The sequence below is a fragment of the Lithobates pipiens genome, unplaced genomic scaffold, assembly GCF_037356315.1.
Source record: "Lithobates pipiens isolate NorthernLeopardFrog02 unplaced genomic scaffold, aLitPip1_a1.2 Scaffold_19, whole genome shotgun sequence".
In the NCBI taxonomy this organism is placed as follows: domain Eukaryota; kingdom Metazoa; phylum Chordata; class Amphibia; order Anura; family Ranidae; genus Lithobates; species Lithobates pipiens.
In genome coordinates, this window is record NW_027507764.1 from 27,841,574 (window position 1) to 27,857,317 (window position 15,744).

Below are 15,744 nucleotides of genomic sequence, written 5' to 3' on the forward strand. Positions count from 1 at the left end.
AAAGAAAATTATAAATGTGGAGTTAGAAACTGTGGAATTTGTGCTTTCATGTCACACCGCAAAAGGAAGTCATAGGGTCCGATGGCCATAGCCATAAAATCGTCCAGTTCATCAACTGTGGTACTTCCTAACTGATCTATGGTATAGTGTGTCCCTGTGGCTTACTTTATGTTGGGCGCACAACATGTCCACTGAGGACAAGATTTAGTGAGCAAAAATGCAGCATCATTAATGGCAATGTGTACGATCAGTCTATGAAAATCAAGAACAACAACAACTATTCTGTGCCTAGGCTTTTCAAAGAGTGTCACAATGGAAACCCAGCAGGTCTAAAAGTGTTTGGCATTGAAGCCAGCAAAAAAGATGATGATATGGGGAGAAGATTTCAGAGACTCTGTAGACAAGAATCATTCTGGAGTTTCACTCTCGGTTCCTTGGCCCCTGTTGGAATGAATGAAGATTTGGAAGTCCACAGGGTAATCTAGATGTATGACCAGAACTAGCACACATACAAACCATTCTCACACGATAAATTCCTGCCCCTTTATGCTAATAATAATTTTTTATCATGACCCTACTTACATTTCTATTATATTCTATTCCACCCCTTTTTGAACCACCACCACTTCTATATTTACTAGTATCCTAGTGCCATCAATTCCCATTTATATTCATCATGAATTTTCAAAGTCACCTACATAAGCAGTATACTTAATTCCCTCCCTCCCCTTCTGTCTTAGTCCAGTTATTAGTTCATCTATACTATCACATCTGTATACACCATTATTAATTAAATACTATTTATAGTAGTAGACATTACAGTGACTATTTTCCACATTTTTGTTACTTTTTGTATTGTCCACACCAACTTGCGACATCCAAATTTTCCCTTTAATTTGCATCTTGTATGATTAAAATTGCACTTTGCTGCCCAACACCACCATACCTATTTTCATATAATTATATATATTTATATATTTTTATATATATTATTATTAAATCCCTCTGAGCATGCACCTTAGACTGGTACAGTACACATGTTCCCACCTACATCTGGAATGGTGTGTGTCCCAGTGAGTGACATGGTCATCCCCAGGTCCTCACACACCAATCATATGACCGCCGTCTGGAGCTGCCGATGTATGTTGTTCTCACAGCATACATTGTTTCAGTTCACTATATGACTGCCGTCTCCTCTGATCAACCTTTCTGGATCTGGCAGACCTTTTGGTCATGTGATCGGCCTCTGGAACGCATGACCACGCCCACCCACTAGATGGCGTGCGTTCCAACGAAAGACCCATCCATCTCCCAGGTCTGCCATGTAGTTACACAAGTCCGCCCACTGACCTGTCCCCTGCCAGCTCTTAAACAAGCCTGCACGTTCTCTTCAACACTGCCCATGTCTCATGTGCATGGAGACAGCCTTTAGGTATGTAGCGGCCATAACCCTTGGTGGGGCAGCCTTAACTTTTGGGCTTACTGGTTACCTCCGCTTGGCTTGTTCTTCCATGTCTAGAGGTTCCCAGGGTTGATACCCAACAACTTTGTACGCTGACACCATAAAAGTCCTTTAGAAAAGGTTTTTATTTGCAGGGGTAACATCCAACAACACAGTCTCGTATGGGAACAGAGGGCAAGGGTGAAAGTAGCTCAGGCACCTTGAACTGCTAATATCAGAAAGTCTCTAATACTGCCCAGAGAGTAGCCACTCGCAGCTGGGCGCTTCAAGGCTGAACAAATCTCTAGCCAAAGATTATAGCAGTCAGCGCTTTGAACTGGTAACAGAAGTGAACAGTAACCTTTTTCCTCAGTACCTGGAACGTTCTCTGTCTCCTTGACAGTACTGGAAAAAGTGTGAATTAGTCAGTATTCCTTCACAACTCAGCAACCAGGCACTTCTCAGGATGCCAGCTTGTTGGGCCTCCTCTGAAGAGTCCTCCCCCGGTCACTTGCACGAGCTGCGGTGCCCCTCCAAGCCGAGAGCACACTCGGACGCCTTGAATCCTCCCTCAGTTACTGCGCCTCGGACCAGCCGGTTCCGAGACTCACGAACAGACGGATCCCTACCCCAGACCAGGCGGGTCTATTGGGGTTAACCAACCGAAGCATGTTGAGGAGCGACGAACGCCCCCGTGACCAGGACCCCTCGTGGGGCTACCCCGATCCAGAATCAGGAACAGACCACTAGGGCATCACGAACGAACTGAGAACACGTGACTTTAACATCTTAAGTACCCTTCCCAGACTCCTCAGCGGGGCCCGGTGCACCCACTGATTGGCTCCGGGGAAGCTGATACCCAAAACGTCCAACCAGGCCTGGTTCTGAGCCTGTCATGTGCACCTCACTGTACACATGACCAGGCAGAACTCTAACACAGCCCAGCCAAACTGATGTCAAAGTTAACCTACACAATTAACCCTCAGAACCCCATTACTGTTCTGAGGCAAAAACTAAATTTACACATGACAAACACTTTGTCCAAAGTGTCACCACTACACATCCCACATCCGATGGACCAAAAAAAAAAAAAGCTGCACACCGCCACCGATCCGCCTCCATGGGAGGCACCCACCGTAATGACCGGTCTCTCAGATGACAGTTCTTTTCAAACTGTGTGGCGGGGTCAGAGGGGGCAAGGTCACTCAGTTATGCCACTGAGAGGCCCTGCCCCCTTTAACGCTACAGGGAAGCCATAGAGATGTCCCCGTGCGTCGGGGGGCGGGTCACCCGGCGATGTCATCGTGTGGCCCCACCCTCAGTTATAAAAGAACTGTCACCTGAGAGGTCGGTCTTTACGGCGGATGCCACAGGGCAAGGGTTGTGGGGATAAGGCCCTTTTCCCCATCAACATGGGGACAAGGTGCTTTGGGGGGGCCGCTACCCCAAAGCACCCTCCCCATGTTGAGGGCATGTGGCCTGCTACGGTTCAGGAGGGAGGCGCTCTCTCATTCTCCCCCTCTTTTCCTGTGGCCTGCCATGTTGCATGCTCAGATAAGGGTCTGGTATGGATTTTTTGGGGGACCCAACACCATTTTTAAAAATAATTTGGTGCAGGGTTCCTCTTAAAATCCAAACCAGACCTGAAGGGTCTGGTATGGATTTTGAGGGGGGCCTCCACGCCATTTTTTTTACATTTTGGATGGCGGTTCCCCTTAATATCTATATCAGGCCTGAAGGGCCTGGTATGGAATTTGGGGGGACACCCACGCAATTTTTTTATTTTGGTTTGGGGTTCCCCTTAATATTCATACCAGACCCAAAGGGCCTGGTATAGGACTGTGGGGGAATCCCATGCCGTTTTTTTCAATGACTTTTATGTGTATTGCCAGGACCGACAATTCATTATAGCGTAGAGTACTTTTAAATGACTTTTTTTCCTTTAGAAATGACATTTTACTCTCGGACTGTTCTAAACATGGGAAACATGCATCACTTTACAGGCATTCTATAGACACCCCCAAGGTCCGAAATTTTAAGGAATATTTCAATTTTAATGTTTCACTTTCAGCATTATTAAAATCACTGCTTCTGAAAAAACGGCCGTTTAAAAAAAAAATGTTTGCATTGATACATGTCCCCTGGGGCAGGACCCGGGTCCCCAAACACATTTTATGCCAATGACATGCATATAAGCCTTTAAAATTGGCACTTGATTATTCATTATAGCCGCGAGTACTTTTAAATGACTTTTTTCCTTTAGACATGTAATTTTGCTCTCAGACTATTCTAAACACGGAAAACATGCACCCCTATACAGGCATACTATAGACACCCCCCAGGTACAACATATAAAGGAATATTTCACTTTTATTGTTTAACTTTAAGCATTATTAAAATCACTGCTTCTGAAAAAATGTCCGTTTTTTAAAACTTTTTTTTTTACACTGATACATGTCCCCTGGGGCAGGACTCAGGTCCCCAAACACCTTTTATGACAATACCATGCATATAAGCCTTTAAAACTAGCACTTTTGATTTCTCCTACAGATTGTTCGCTATTTGGCGAACAGGCAAACACCCTTACGTTCGACTCGAACATCGGACTCTTCCCTAGTGGGGAAGATTAAGCGTGGTTTTAGAAAGCACAATCTATCCAGATACTATAAAATGTACCATGATAAGAATCTTAAAGGTACCCTTTTGGCTTTGGATAAGACATTACCCCATTGGAGGGGGACAAATATGGTCAGATCAGTTTCTAGGCTGGAAACAAGATGGAGATTTGACATGAAATCGTATGTGCCTTTTGGCTTGAATGTCAATTTGGACAATAATTGTTTTATAAATAATGCCTAGAGAGTATAATACATTTTTACCTCTTTTATATTTCAATGTATTTGATGCCTAAGTTTTTTTTTTTTATATTATATTAATAGGAATTTTGGATCACTGTTTTAGTTTTATATATTGACTAAGATCACTGCTTTGTGTCAATTTTATTATCATTTTAATTTTACCTGTATACATGCCGTGTCTGCATGGTTTCAAACTTCCCTTCTAAGTTTTCTAACCGTTACCTTTTCATTTGGTCATTCTATACTTCGGCCACTAGATGGCAGAGTGTTTTGTTTTTTGTTTTCGCATGCGGCTCCATTACTTCCTTGTTTTTCTCTTATTGTCTGAATGGGTGGCCAGCAGTAAAAATGGCGCTAACGCCCTGCAGCTAATGTTGTACAATATCCTGCAGCCAGTAGTTAAGATGGCGCCACATGATTATAAAAAGATATGCGTGGTGACACGATCACCTGGCAAATCCTCAGGTGATGTTCTTTTGTGATCAAATGCGTAGGGTGGAGCCAACGACGGTGACTCATCACGCTTCTTGACAGACAAGCAAACCAGGAAGTGAAGCATACCACAAAGCGTACAAACAAACCAGGAAGTGAAAAGTACCATTCTATATAACAAGAAGACCGAGCACTGGGGCAATCACAATACAAGTGTCAGAAACCATGAAACAGACTGAGACAGAAGTACAATCAAATCACACTTGTTTATTAATAAAAATAAAGAGGTAAATAGAAAAATGCATAGTCAAGCATAGCCAGAGTCCTGTAGCCAGATTGGATAGTCAGCCAGTCCAAAGTTCATTAACCAGATCAGGTAATCAGCCAGGCCGGAAGTCATGAATCCAAGGAGAGCAACCGCAAGCAGGATAAGAAGCCAGGTGGGAAGTCAGCAAGCCAGTCTTGAAACAAACAGCAGGAGATAGTTCCCTGTGATGTGACCAACACGAAGGCAGATGAAAATGTGAGCAGGAAAGGTTTAAATAGGCAGGTCAGACGAGCATCATCGGGAACAGCTGGTAACTGTGGAAAGAGAAGAGAGCTGGCAATTAGCCGACAGCTGAGCGGCCAGCCCAGAGGAGGCCCTGACAACAAGCCCTTCTGTCAACCAGACCAACAGCGGATATTGTAAATTAAAATTGCTCTGCCCGTTTTTTCCAGAGGGGGGCAAAGAAAAAAAAGAGAAGAGAAAAGAAGGGGGAGAAGGGGGAAAAAGAAGAGAGCCGTAGGAGAGTCCCAATCATTAGGATGCATCTCCCCTGGGCTCCGGGTGTTAGCAGTGTGCAGAGGGTCTCATGGAATCATGGGGGGTCCATTCGCCGGTGCCACGGCTCCCATGTGGCTGTATGTCTGTCTACTCAATCTGTTAGTCTAGCTGTCATGGACTCTATAACCTCTACATCCTTAATTCTGGTGTAAAGACCAGATAATGATGGGGGGGTTTCGTTATATTTATGTGGCCAGCTTTTTGGCTAGTCTGGAGAATGTTGGGGGGAGGGAGGACCAGTAAAAAGAACCTAGGGGAGAGAAGGATATGTACCTCATATAGCTGGTGGAGGAGTTCCTGGGCTGTGCATCAGTAGGGCTGGAGGGATGGACAGCTCTGGTAGATGTGGTATAGTATGCCCCGGTCTTGGAGACACCTCCAGCAGCGATCCGAGGCCTATGGGTATAAAGCATGCAGGCATGACAGAGTTAGGTACCAGTAAAAGAGCACCTCATATGTGTTCTCTTTGTAAAGTGTGCATATAGAGCTCTTGGCCGCCCATCTCCATATAGTGGCCCATTCTTCACGGGTTAGTTCCTCTCCGAGGTGTTCTTCCCATCTACGCATGCATCTATGTTTCCTCCTAGTGACCATATCGTATGAGTTTAGAACTGTATATATGTCTGAGGTCAGTCCTTTGTGTGTGGGGCCCAAAAGGACTAAACATTCAAATGGGGATGGCTTAGAAAATTGGAGGGTTGGGGTGTTGGTGAGTGCATAGTGCCGTATCTGGAGGTAGCCAAAGAAGGCACTATGGGAAAGCTCTTGTTTAGCTCTGAGTTTGTCAAACGGTAGCAAGATCCTAGACATTGGATCCACCAGGTGTCCGTAGTGAAAAAGTTTCCTCTGCAGCCATGGGGAGATCATCTGAGAGGTTAAGCTGTTGGGTAGTTTAGGGTTGTAAAGGAAGGCTCTTACAAGAGAGGCCTCAGACTGCAGGGGCGTGCTGCGGTTTAACTGCTTCCAGATGTGCGTAGGAAGTACATGGCATGTAGTAGGAGGTGTGGAAATGCCAAACCCCCATCATTTCTGGAGGCAAAAATGATGGAGCGGGCTATTCGATGCTGTTTGTAGTTCCATGTAAAGGCCACTTACTCTCAATTGGTTGTGGAGTTGGATGTTTCTAATGTGAAGGATTATCACTTTCTCCTTACTTACAGCTTTTTCATCTATACCAAGCACTGATATTTGTTTTACTTTCACCTATGGACTGCATATTTGCGACTCTTCTTTAGTCTTTTATTCTAAGCCTTTGTTCACTTGTAAATTTTCAATATCACGAGCGCTGCACCAATTTTATATCTTATATCTGTTGAGTTAGTATTGGACTTTGGGGTGGTAGCAGCTGTGTTTATATCCTTTTCTGTTTCAATATGTTTATTGGAAAGTTGAATAAACAGGAATAAACAAGAGTCTACAATCTGCTCCTTGTGCGCCCTCGCAGGGGCTACAAAACATGAACATGAAACCAAAGGGCCAGCCATCACATTATACTTGTAATAAACAGAAGAAAAGGGGGGAATATGAGTAGGGGATGGTATCGATGGCTGGTTCCAGAACCAGGCAACTCGTTCCCTCGTCGTTTCCGGAGGGCAGGCCCTTCTTCCACTACCCCCTCCTACGGGGGGCAGCAGAATTCGCTAGCAATGGGAGAGATTACAAAGAAGAGTGAAGAGAGATAGGGAACAAAAGAAGAAAAGATAGAGAGAAAAGAGGGGGAAGGAAGGAGGGGGAAAGTTCGGGCGTGGGTGCCTCGCCAAGGGGAGTTAGACCAAGCCTAGGCATGCTGCTTGGAGTGCGGGGAACTCATAGGAGATCCACGGCTCCCAGATTTTTAGAAATGTAGCATGAGAATCGTGAACAATACTGGACATACGTTCCTGAAGTAACATTGCAGTCATGTGGATTTTAACATCTTGAAAGTCTACCCGTTGGGACTTCCAGGCTTGGGCAATGGTCCGCTTGGCCGCTATAAATAGGTAAGTAGCCAACTTCTGTTGAGGGCCCCGCAAACCAGGTATCGGGCAATGTAGGAGAGCTAGCTTAGCATCCCGTCGGATGGTTAGGTGGAAAAGTGTCTGCAGCAAACCAAAAATCCTAGACCAGAACCCCACCAGCCTTGGGCAAGCCCACCATGTATGCATAACATCACCTCGCTGTCCACAATTGCGGAAGCATCTGTCCGTACTCCCAGGGCAGGTACCCAATACCATCGGAGCATTACTTTATATGCAGCCTCCAGGGTATTCGTGTTGTGTTTATATCCTTTTAACTGTTTTTCTAGCGCAGCGTTAGCCTTTGTTTTGTTTTTTGCATACCCATAACTCTTGCTGCCCCTAAGCCCTTGCCAGTTTACTTGTTTTAAAGAATGACACACTTTGGGCCCATTTCCTTAGAATGCGCTCTAAGTTAATGTAGCTTAATATAAATGTTATATTGATATTAAGGTTCATTCACATTGTTCACTGCTACTTTGCTCATTAACCCCAGTTAAAGCTAAGGAACTGATTATCCTTTATTTAGGCATAGTTTTCATTCTGTGTAGCTGATTGTTATCTAATTTACTTGAGTGAGCCTATATTATTTCTTCAGTTTAAGTGGTTCCAATACAGCAACTTGCTTACCACTATACAGATGCATGTGTGCATTTACTTCCATAATCTCCAGCCAGGTGTGGGGTATTTTTACACTGTGTATGTTTCTGGGGTTGAAGAGGTTCATCATCTTAACCAGCTGTGCCAGAGAGGCAGAGGTTGTTCTTGGAGTCAAGGCACAGAACATAAAACCCAAATTTTCTAAGTGGCTCCTTGGGGGGTGGCGCTACACTAGGATGGGTAAATTGTTCAACACCTTGAGGAATAGCCAGGTGGGATCCAGTTAAACTTGTGTCCTGAACTGCCTAGCATACAAGTCATACTCCATGACAGTGACCTCTAAACCTGTATCAATCAGGCTCTAGTCCATAAATGGGGGCATCCACCAGTGGACTTGGCATGACCATAGACTCTGGTTTGCTGGGACCTTGTATTGACTGTCCTGGAAGCCACTACTTTAATGGCAGCCTTAGTTCTTCCTGCTCCCACGCAACCACGTCCACCATCATGAAAAGAGATGGTGAGTTGCACTCTGAAGGCTGGCCCAGTCAGGAGGGCCCTGCAGGAGCAAATCAATTCTATCACTAACTGGTTCCTCAATAGGTGATCTGAGTCAGTGATAACAGCACAGCCATGTGCATCCGTCTTCTCCATTCGTTTCCAGAGGCTCTGGAGTGTAACTGCAAAATGAGTGATGCTCTCATCCTCTTGCTGCCTCCAAACAAATAATCTGCGCCTCAATCCTGTGACTGTCACATTCTCTCTGAACTGGCCCTCCATGAGTGTCACTATTTATTCAAAGGTAGCCCAGTCCTCTTCTGGCATTGCCATCACCGCTCGGCTAGTGTCATCCTCCAAGGAGTTAATAGCCAGCTCCACAATCAGCCGGGTGGGAACCTGATACAGGTACGCAGCACTTTCTAATTTCTATTCCCACTCAGCCAGAGGAATATTGGAGCCATTAAACTTGAGTACCAGGGCCAAAGCTGATGCCAGCTGTGCCATGATGGTCCCTACTCTTCCTTCTGCACCTGCTGCTGCGAAGGGACATATGCTGCCGCCAAGTGCGGGGAGGTTCAGTGTGGTGCTGCGTCAGTAAACACCGACAGCCCAGTTGCAGAGAATAGAACTTGTCTTAATATCAGAGTTTAGTAATTCACAAAAAACCCGGTGAGAAGGCACCTGACCAGGAACAATCACAGACTGTATCAGCACTGTGTAGCAGAGCAGGTCTCAGAGGTGTCAACAGCGTCTGTCTTGAGGTATGGACTGTGGTCTGGTCAGTCCTGACCCAAATGGGGAGGTTTCCAGGAAGGATGATGTGTGTCTATCCTTTCCCTACTTTTCTGGAACCTCTTCCTGCCACTAATCACTGTCTCTGTCAGACGGGTGAACTATCCCTACACTATCCACACTCGAAAAGCACACTAAGCCTGGGATCTAGGCCTTAAATAGAATCTGCCTGACCCAAGATGGTTGTCAGAGACACATAGGGTGGCAGTATTAAATTGGATAGCTCCCCTAGTGACTCAGGAAACCGTACAGGAGCCAAGTTCCTTTTGACTTCCCCTCCAACTGCGTTGTCATTGCGGTTGAGCGCCACCTACACTGGAGAAAATTGACTGCTCTGAGAGCAATCTTAGTTGTAGGAAAGATATCAAAGCATTATGGCACAGGCTGCACTTAGTCAGGGACAGCGGGTAAGCCGGCAATGGAGAAGCAACAGATAACCCTCTAAACTTCTGATATAAACATATAACATAACTTTGTATGGCCAGTGCATATTGCTCTGGGATGGGAAGGACCGGGCATTACATGACGAGGAATAGGTAGAGGTGCCCCCTTCAACTAAATTATCACGTCTCATCTAGAACAAAAAATGAACTAGTGTATATAGAATGGGCAACAATGTAGTAGGACCTCCCAGAGATCTCTAAAGAAGCTTCAGAGATACAATGGGCAACAAAAGTAGAAGTTAATGTACAATCAATTAATAGGCTTGCTTTGATAGATCCCCAGTCTAACTTAATAGAACACTCAAAGAGGGCTAACCCTGTGAACTATATACATCCAAATTCACCTCCGAGTAACAGAAAATAGATCAAGTGGTTAGTGTGCCACTATGAGCTTAGTGGCCATGAATAAAGGTGCAAGTCTTACCCTAGCTTTTTGCAGCCTATATATATATAGGACACAGTATGCACCTTAGATCTGCCAGAAATCAGTGAGGCAGATGATCATGTAGACTCTGGCTTGGCCCAGTAGTTCTTGATCACCCATCGGTCTTCTCTGTTAGTGGTTGTAGAAGGCTGTAGCCGTCTGTTTGAATGCTGATGCGGTGTCCACTGCATTTGTGAGCACGTGGAGGTCAAAGTCTTGCAGTAAACAGAACCAGTGATCTAGATGGAATTGTGGGATCCTCAGGTGTTTCAAAGTAAGAGGAACATCTGTCATGGAACGGATCAAGAATGTATCTGTACCCTTCTGGACTATCAGGTGCAGCGGTTACCCCCACTGATAAGTAGCACCACTCTCACAAAGCTTATTCAAAAGGGGTTTCAGGATCACCTGCTATCGTAGAGTATTCATTGACAGGTCTGGGAGGATTTGCAAGGTGGCTGTATCAAAGTCAATCCTTTGCATTTGCCAAACCTTATAGAGCACGTCCTCTTTTTGTTGTGCAAGAAAATGAATGTGGCATAAAATGTTGCGAGGACGACGATGGAAATCCCATTGACAATTTGTTGCTAATGTGTAAGGTATAGTCTATAGGCCTAGAAAATCAGTTTTTAAATGGATAGAAAACTGTCTAAAAGACCAAATTCAGAGAGTAGTGTTTAATGATTCATACCATGAATGGTCTAAGGTTATCAGTGGTGTACCCCAAGGTTCAGTGTTGGGACCTTTACTTTTTAATATCTTTATAAATGATATTGGGTCTGGGATTAAAAGCACCATTTCTGTCTTTGCAGATGACACCAAGCTATGCAATGGAATAACATCCTTACAGGATGTCTCCAACTTACAAGCCAACCTCAATGCTCTGTCTAATTTGGCAACTATGTGGCAAAGGAGGATTGATGTTGATAAATGTAAAGTTATGTACGGTACTTGGGGGCTAAGAATTTGCATACATCATACATACTAGGGGGAGTACAACTGGCAAAATCCATAGTGGAGAAGGATCTGGGGGTTTTGGTAGATCATAAGCTTAATAATAGCATGCAATGCCAAGCTGCAGTTTCCAAAGCGAGCAAAGTCCTTTCTTGTATTAAGAGAGGTATAGTTACATACTTAGTAAGGTTGAATAAAGACACCAGTCCATCTAGATCAACCTGAGTGAGTGTCCAAGGTCCCCATTCATATACTAGGGCCATTTTTTTTGGACAGAAACCGATTAACCTACCTGCATGTCTTTGGAGTGTGGGAGGAAAGGGTAGTAGCCGGAGGAAACCCGCACAGAGAGAAGATGCAAACTCCAGGCAGGTAGTGTCATGGTTGGGATTTAAACCAGTGACCCTTTTTACTGCTAGGTGAGAGTGCTAACCACTACACCACTGTGCCACCAATAAACTCCAGAGAGAAATGAGAATGATATAATTTTGCCCCTGTGTACAAATCATTAGTAAGACCTCATTTGGAATATGCAGTTTAGTTTTGGGCACCAGTTCTCAGAAAGGATATCGGGGAACTGGAAAAAGTGCAGAGAAGGGCAACCAAACTGATAAGAGGCATGGAGGAGCTCAGCTATGAGGAAAGATTAGAGGAACTGAATTTATCCTCTCTTGAGAAGAGGAGATTAGGGGGATATGATCTCCATGTATAAATACATACGTGGTCCATATAGTGAACTTGGTGTTGAGCTATTCAGTTTAGGTCATCACAGAGGATAAGGGGGCAATCTTTACATCTAGTGGAAAAGAGATTTAATCTCCAAATACAGAAAGGTTTCTTCACAGTAAAAGCTGTATAAATGTGGAATAGACTACCTCAAGAGCTTGGTTTGGCCAGCTCAGTAGATTGTACATTTAGAAAAGAATCCAGGCCTTTTTTAAAGCAAAGTATAACATTAATAGGCAAAGTTGATCCGGGGAGTCTCTGATTGCCTCTCAATGGATCAGGAAGGAGTTTCCCCCTGCTGGAGCAAATTTTTTGCCTTCCCCTGGACCAACTGTGGGTATAGGATTGTACCAACCAGACTAACTATGTAACTATGTTTTCTCAGAAGCTCTGACCAAGATGCTCATTGTGTTTATATTGTTCTTCCTGCAGACAGTGAAAACTGCGTGAAATGTCCTGATGATGAATGGCCAAATGAGAAGAAGGATCGGTGTGTTTCAAAATTGGTGGAATTTCTCTCCTACACGGATGATACAATTGTTGCAGTAATTTCAGCTGTCTCCCTACTCTGTTGTCTTCTGACTGGTTTAATATTGGGGCTATTTATACATTACAGGGACACCCCCATTGTTAAAGCCAATAACCGGAACCTGAGCTATCTTCTCCTGGTCTCCATCATGTTGAGCTTCCTCTGTGTCTTCTTGTTTCTTGGCCACCCAGTAGACATAACCTGCGTGCTGCGTGTAACCTCTTTTGGAGTCATCTTCTCAGTTGCTGTCTCTTCTCTACTTGCCAAAAGTATCATGGTGTGTATTGCTTTTAAAGCCACCAAACCTGGGAGTCCCTGGAGGAAATGGATGGGAACAAAACTGCCCAATTTTATTATTTGTGTCTTCTCACTGGTTCAAGTCATAATCTGTGTCTCCTGGTTGTCTATTTCTCCCCCTTTCCAGGATCAGGACACTCACTCTTATCCGGGAAAGATCATCATTCAGTGTAATGAGGGTTCAGTTATCGGCTTCTACTCTGTCCTGGGATATATGGGGCTTCTGGCAGCTGTGAGCTTCATTATCGCTTTTTTAGCCAGGACATTACCGGACAGTTTCAATGAGGCCAAGTACATCACCTTCAGCATGCTGGTGTTCTGCAGTGTCTGGATTGCGATGATCCCGGCCTATCTGAGCACCAGAGGGAAATACATGGTGGCTGTGGAGGTGTTTTCTATAATGGCATCAAGTACTGGAGTTCTTGGATGTATATTTTTCCACAAATGTTACAAAATTATGTTCAGACCTGACCTAAATGTAAAAATAGTTATCCACTAATATTTATGGAGGAACATTGGGTTACCAGTAGTTATAGCTTCATCTCTATTATTGTTAATTTTAGTATTTTGTTAGTGTATTGAGAATGAACATTATTACATTTAAACTTTTAATTTACCAGAGAGGTAGATGGTGAGTCTAATTTTTGTTATCTTGAAGAACTAAACATACGCTGATATCTGACACTTTGGATTTGTTGGAAACCTTGTCCCCTGCTGGGTGTAGTGGTTCCTTCCACCGGCTGTTACATCACTATAGAACAAAGTAGTCTCTTAGTGAGGAGGAACCACAGAGTCCAGAGGGGAACAAAACCATCACAAAGTGTGAGATACCAGCACCACCCATCGCTCTTCAAGATGGTAAAATGTTTACTCACCACCCTCCAGAAAGGTAAATATTAAACACGTTCTTTTATAAGTTGCTTGTAATATCATAATTCATATTTATTATTGTATGCAGATGTATCCAGCTATATTAATAAAGTCATTTGGCTTGGTGTATTCTCCAATAATTTGTAACATTAGTTGAAGTTGATGAGAACATGTTCTCAGTAAGTTCACATTTTAGATGATGAGTTGACTTCATTTTATTTCCAATAGTTTTTATTGACTTTATAAAACAGTAGAGGGGTACAGAAGGATGAAGCCGTACAAATTACAGCAGCATGAATGATAAGAGCAGAATTATGAAGAAAAACAGTCATTCAATGAGTTGGTGAGGCCAGATAGAATTAGTAGACTGAAAATAAGCTTACAGTAGTGTTTGTGCAGAATCAATGTCTTCATCCTGGGGATGTAGGGGGAAGGGGGTATAGGGAGGGAGGATTAAGGATTGGGGTTAAGGTTGGATAGAAGAGGGTATAGGAAGGGAGAATTAAGGTTTGGGGTTAAGGTTGGATAGAAGAGGGTATAGGAAGGGAAGATTAAGGTTTGGGGTTAAGCCTGGGTAGTAGAGGGAGACAGTGGGGGGGTAATCAAATACGGGAGTGAACTAATAAAACAAGGTAATAGTTATTGATGATCGGAATTTCCGACCAACTTTGTGTGACCGCGTGTATGCAAGACAAGTTCGAGCCAACATCCGTCAGAAAAAAAAACATGAATTTTGTTGTCGGAATGTCCGATCGTGTGTATGTGACATAGGAGTGTTGAATATATTGGGTTGTGAAAGGAAATTCAAAAGTCTAACAACATACGGGTTTAGCTGAAATTTAGCATTCAAGGGTATTTGTTCAATACCTGAATGCAGTAATGCAAACGTAGGGTCAGGTAAGGTCCGAGTACCTATAATATTAGAGGTGTAGAGTTTTGTGGGTACTGCCAAAAATGTAAATAAGGTATTTAGCGCCTTCATCCCTTGAATCGGATAATAGAAGGATAGTGTAACCAGGAGGGGATTTTTTAGGTACGATTAATTCGTTTTACAAACTACTGTTAAAAATCAAAAAGCTTTAAGTTACATAATACGGTTAAAAGACATAGGTATACAGATTGCAGAGTTCAGGAATGCGTGGTGTACAGAGTGCAGGGTTTAGGAGTGCATAGTCTACAGAGTGCAGGATTTAGGAGTTCACTGTGTACAGAGTGCAGAGATCAGGAGTGTGTGGTGTACAGAATTCAGAGTTTAGGTGTGTGCGGTATACAGAGAGAAGGGGTTAGGAATGTGCGGTGTACGAAGTGCAGGATTTAAGAGTACGTGTTGTGTAGAGAAGTGCAGAAGTGTTTAGAAATGAGAAGAGTGTGGTATAAAGAGTGCAGGTTCAGAAGGGTGCTACTTGCAGAGTGCATGCTATGTACAAGTGGTTTTCTTACTTGACACTTTAAAGAAAAAATGACTCTCCCCTTTCCCCCCCAAATTGCCTCCAATCCTCATCCTAGACAGGACTGACATCCCTCTTCTAGCACAAGCCCCTGCGCCCCTACATCAATATAAAGCCTCTTCCCCAGCCATAAATTTGTTTCTACTCCCCCAAATCTGCTAAAACTGACCTCCTATACAGCGTGGGCTCGGGCTGTTCTTTCTCCCAGGCTCCTCCCCATGTGTCATAGGACACATCAGAGCCGAGGAGGAGCCTAGGGAAAGCTTCTTTGGATCTGTGGTGACAAGCAGCAGCTGGCAGGGGGAGATGATGTTGGTGCTAGCAATTGCAGCGTGGGCAACACATGAATGGATGGCCGGTACTAGCGATGTCATTGTTGCCCCTCCAGCACATTGTACCAGATCAGGGACCCGGGCAGGGAGGGTTCACCGCCTGGAGAGTTGTGCTGTCACTTCTAACTACAGGAGCCGGGCTTTTGAATTTGGAAGTGACAGCAGTGAGCAGACAGCACAGGGCTAGTGTCATAGGTGGTAGAACGGCGTTCTGCCACATTCCGGCTGAAAAAAGCCAATAAACATGATATTATATATGGATTTTTTTATCACTTCA

At 44.1% G+C, this 15,744-nt stretch overlaps 1 protein-coding gene across 1 annotated transcript in view; it reads left to right on the forward strand.

Annotated features, from left to right (window-relative positions):
- The window catches only part of LOC143997964 (vomeronasal type-2 receptor 26-like), a 68,806-nt gene extending 55,074 nt beyond the window's left edge, over positions 1-13,732 (forward strand). The window contains exon 5 of the mRNA XM_077493769.1: positions 12,424-13,732. Coding sequence (XP_077349895.1) covers positions 12,424-13,316 — 893 coding nt within the window. The 3' untranslated portion in view covers positions 13,317-13,732. The remainder of the gene's footprint in view (positions 1-12,423) is intronic.
- Positions 13,733-15,744: the final 2,012 nt, after the last annotated feature.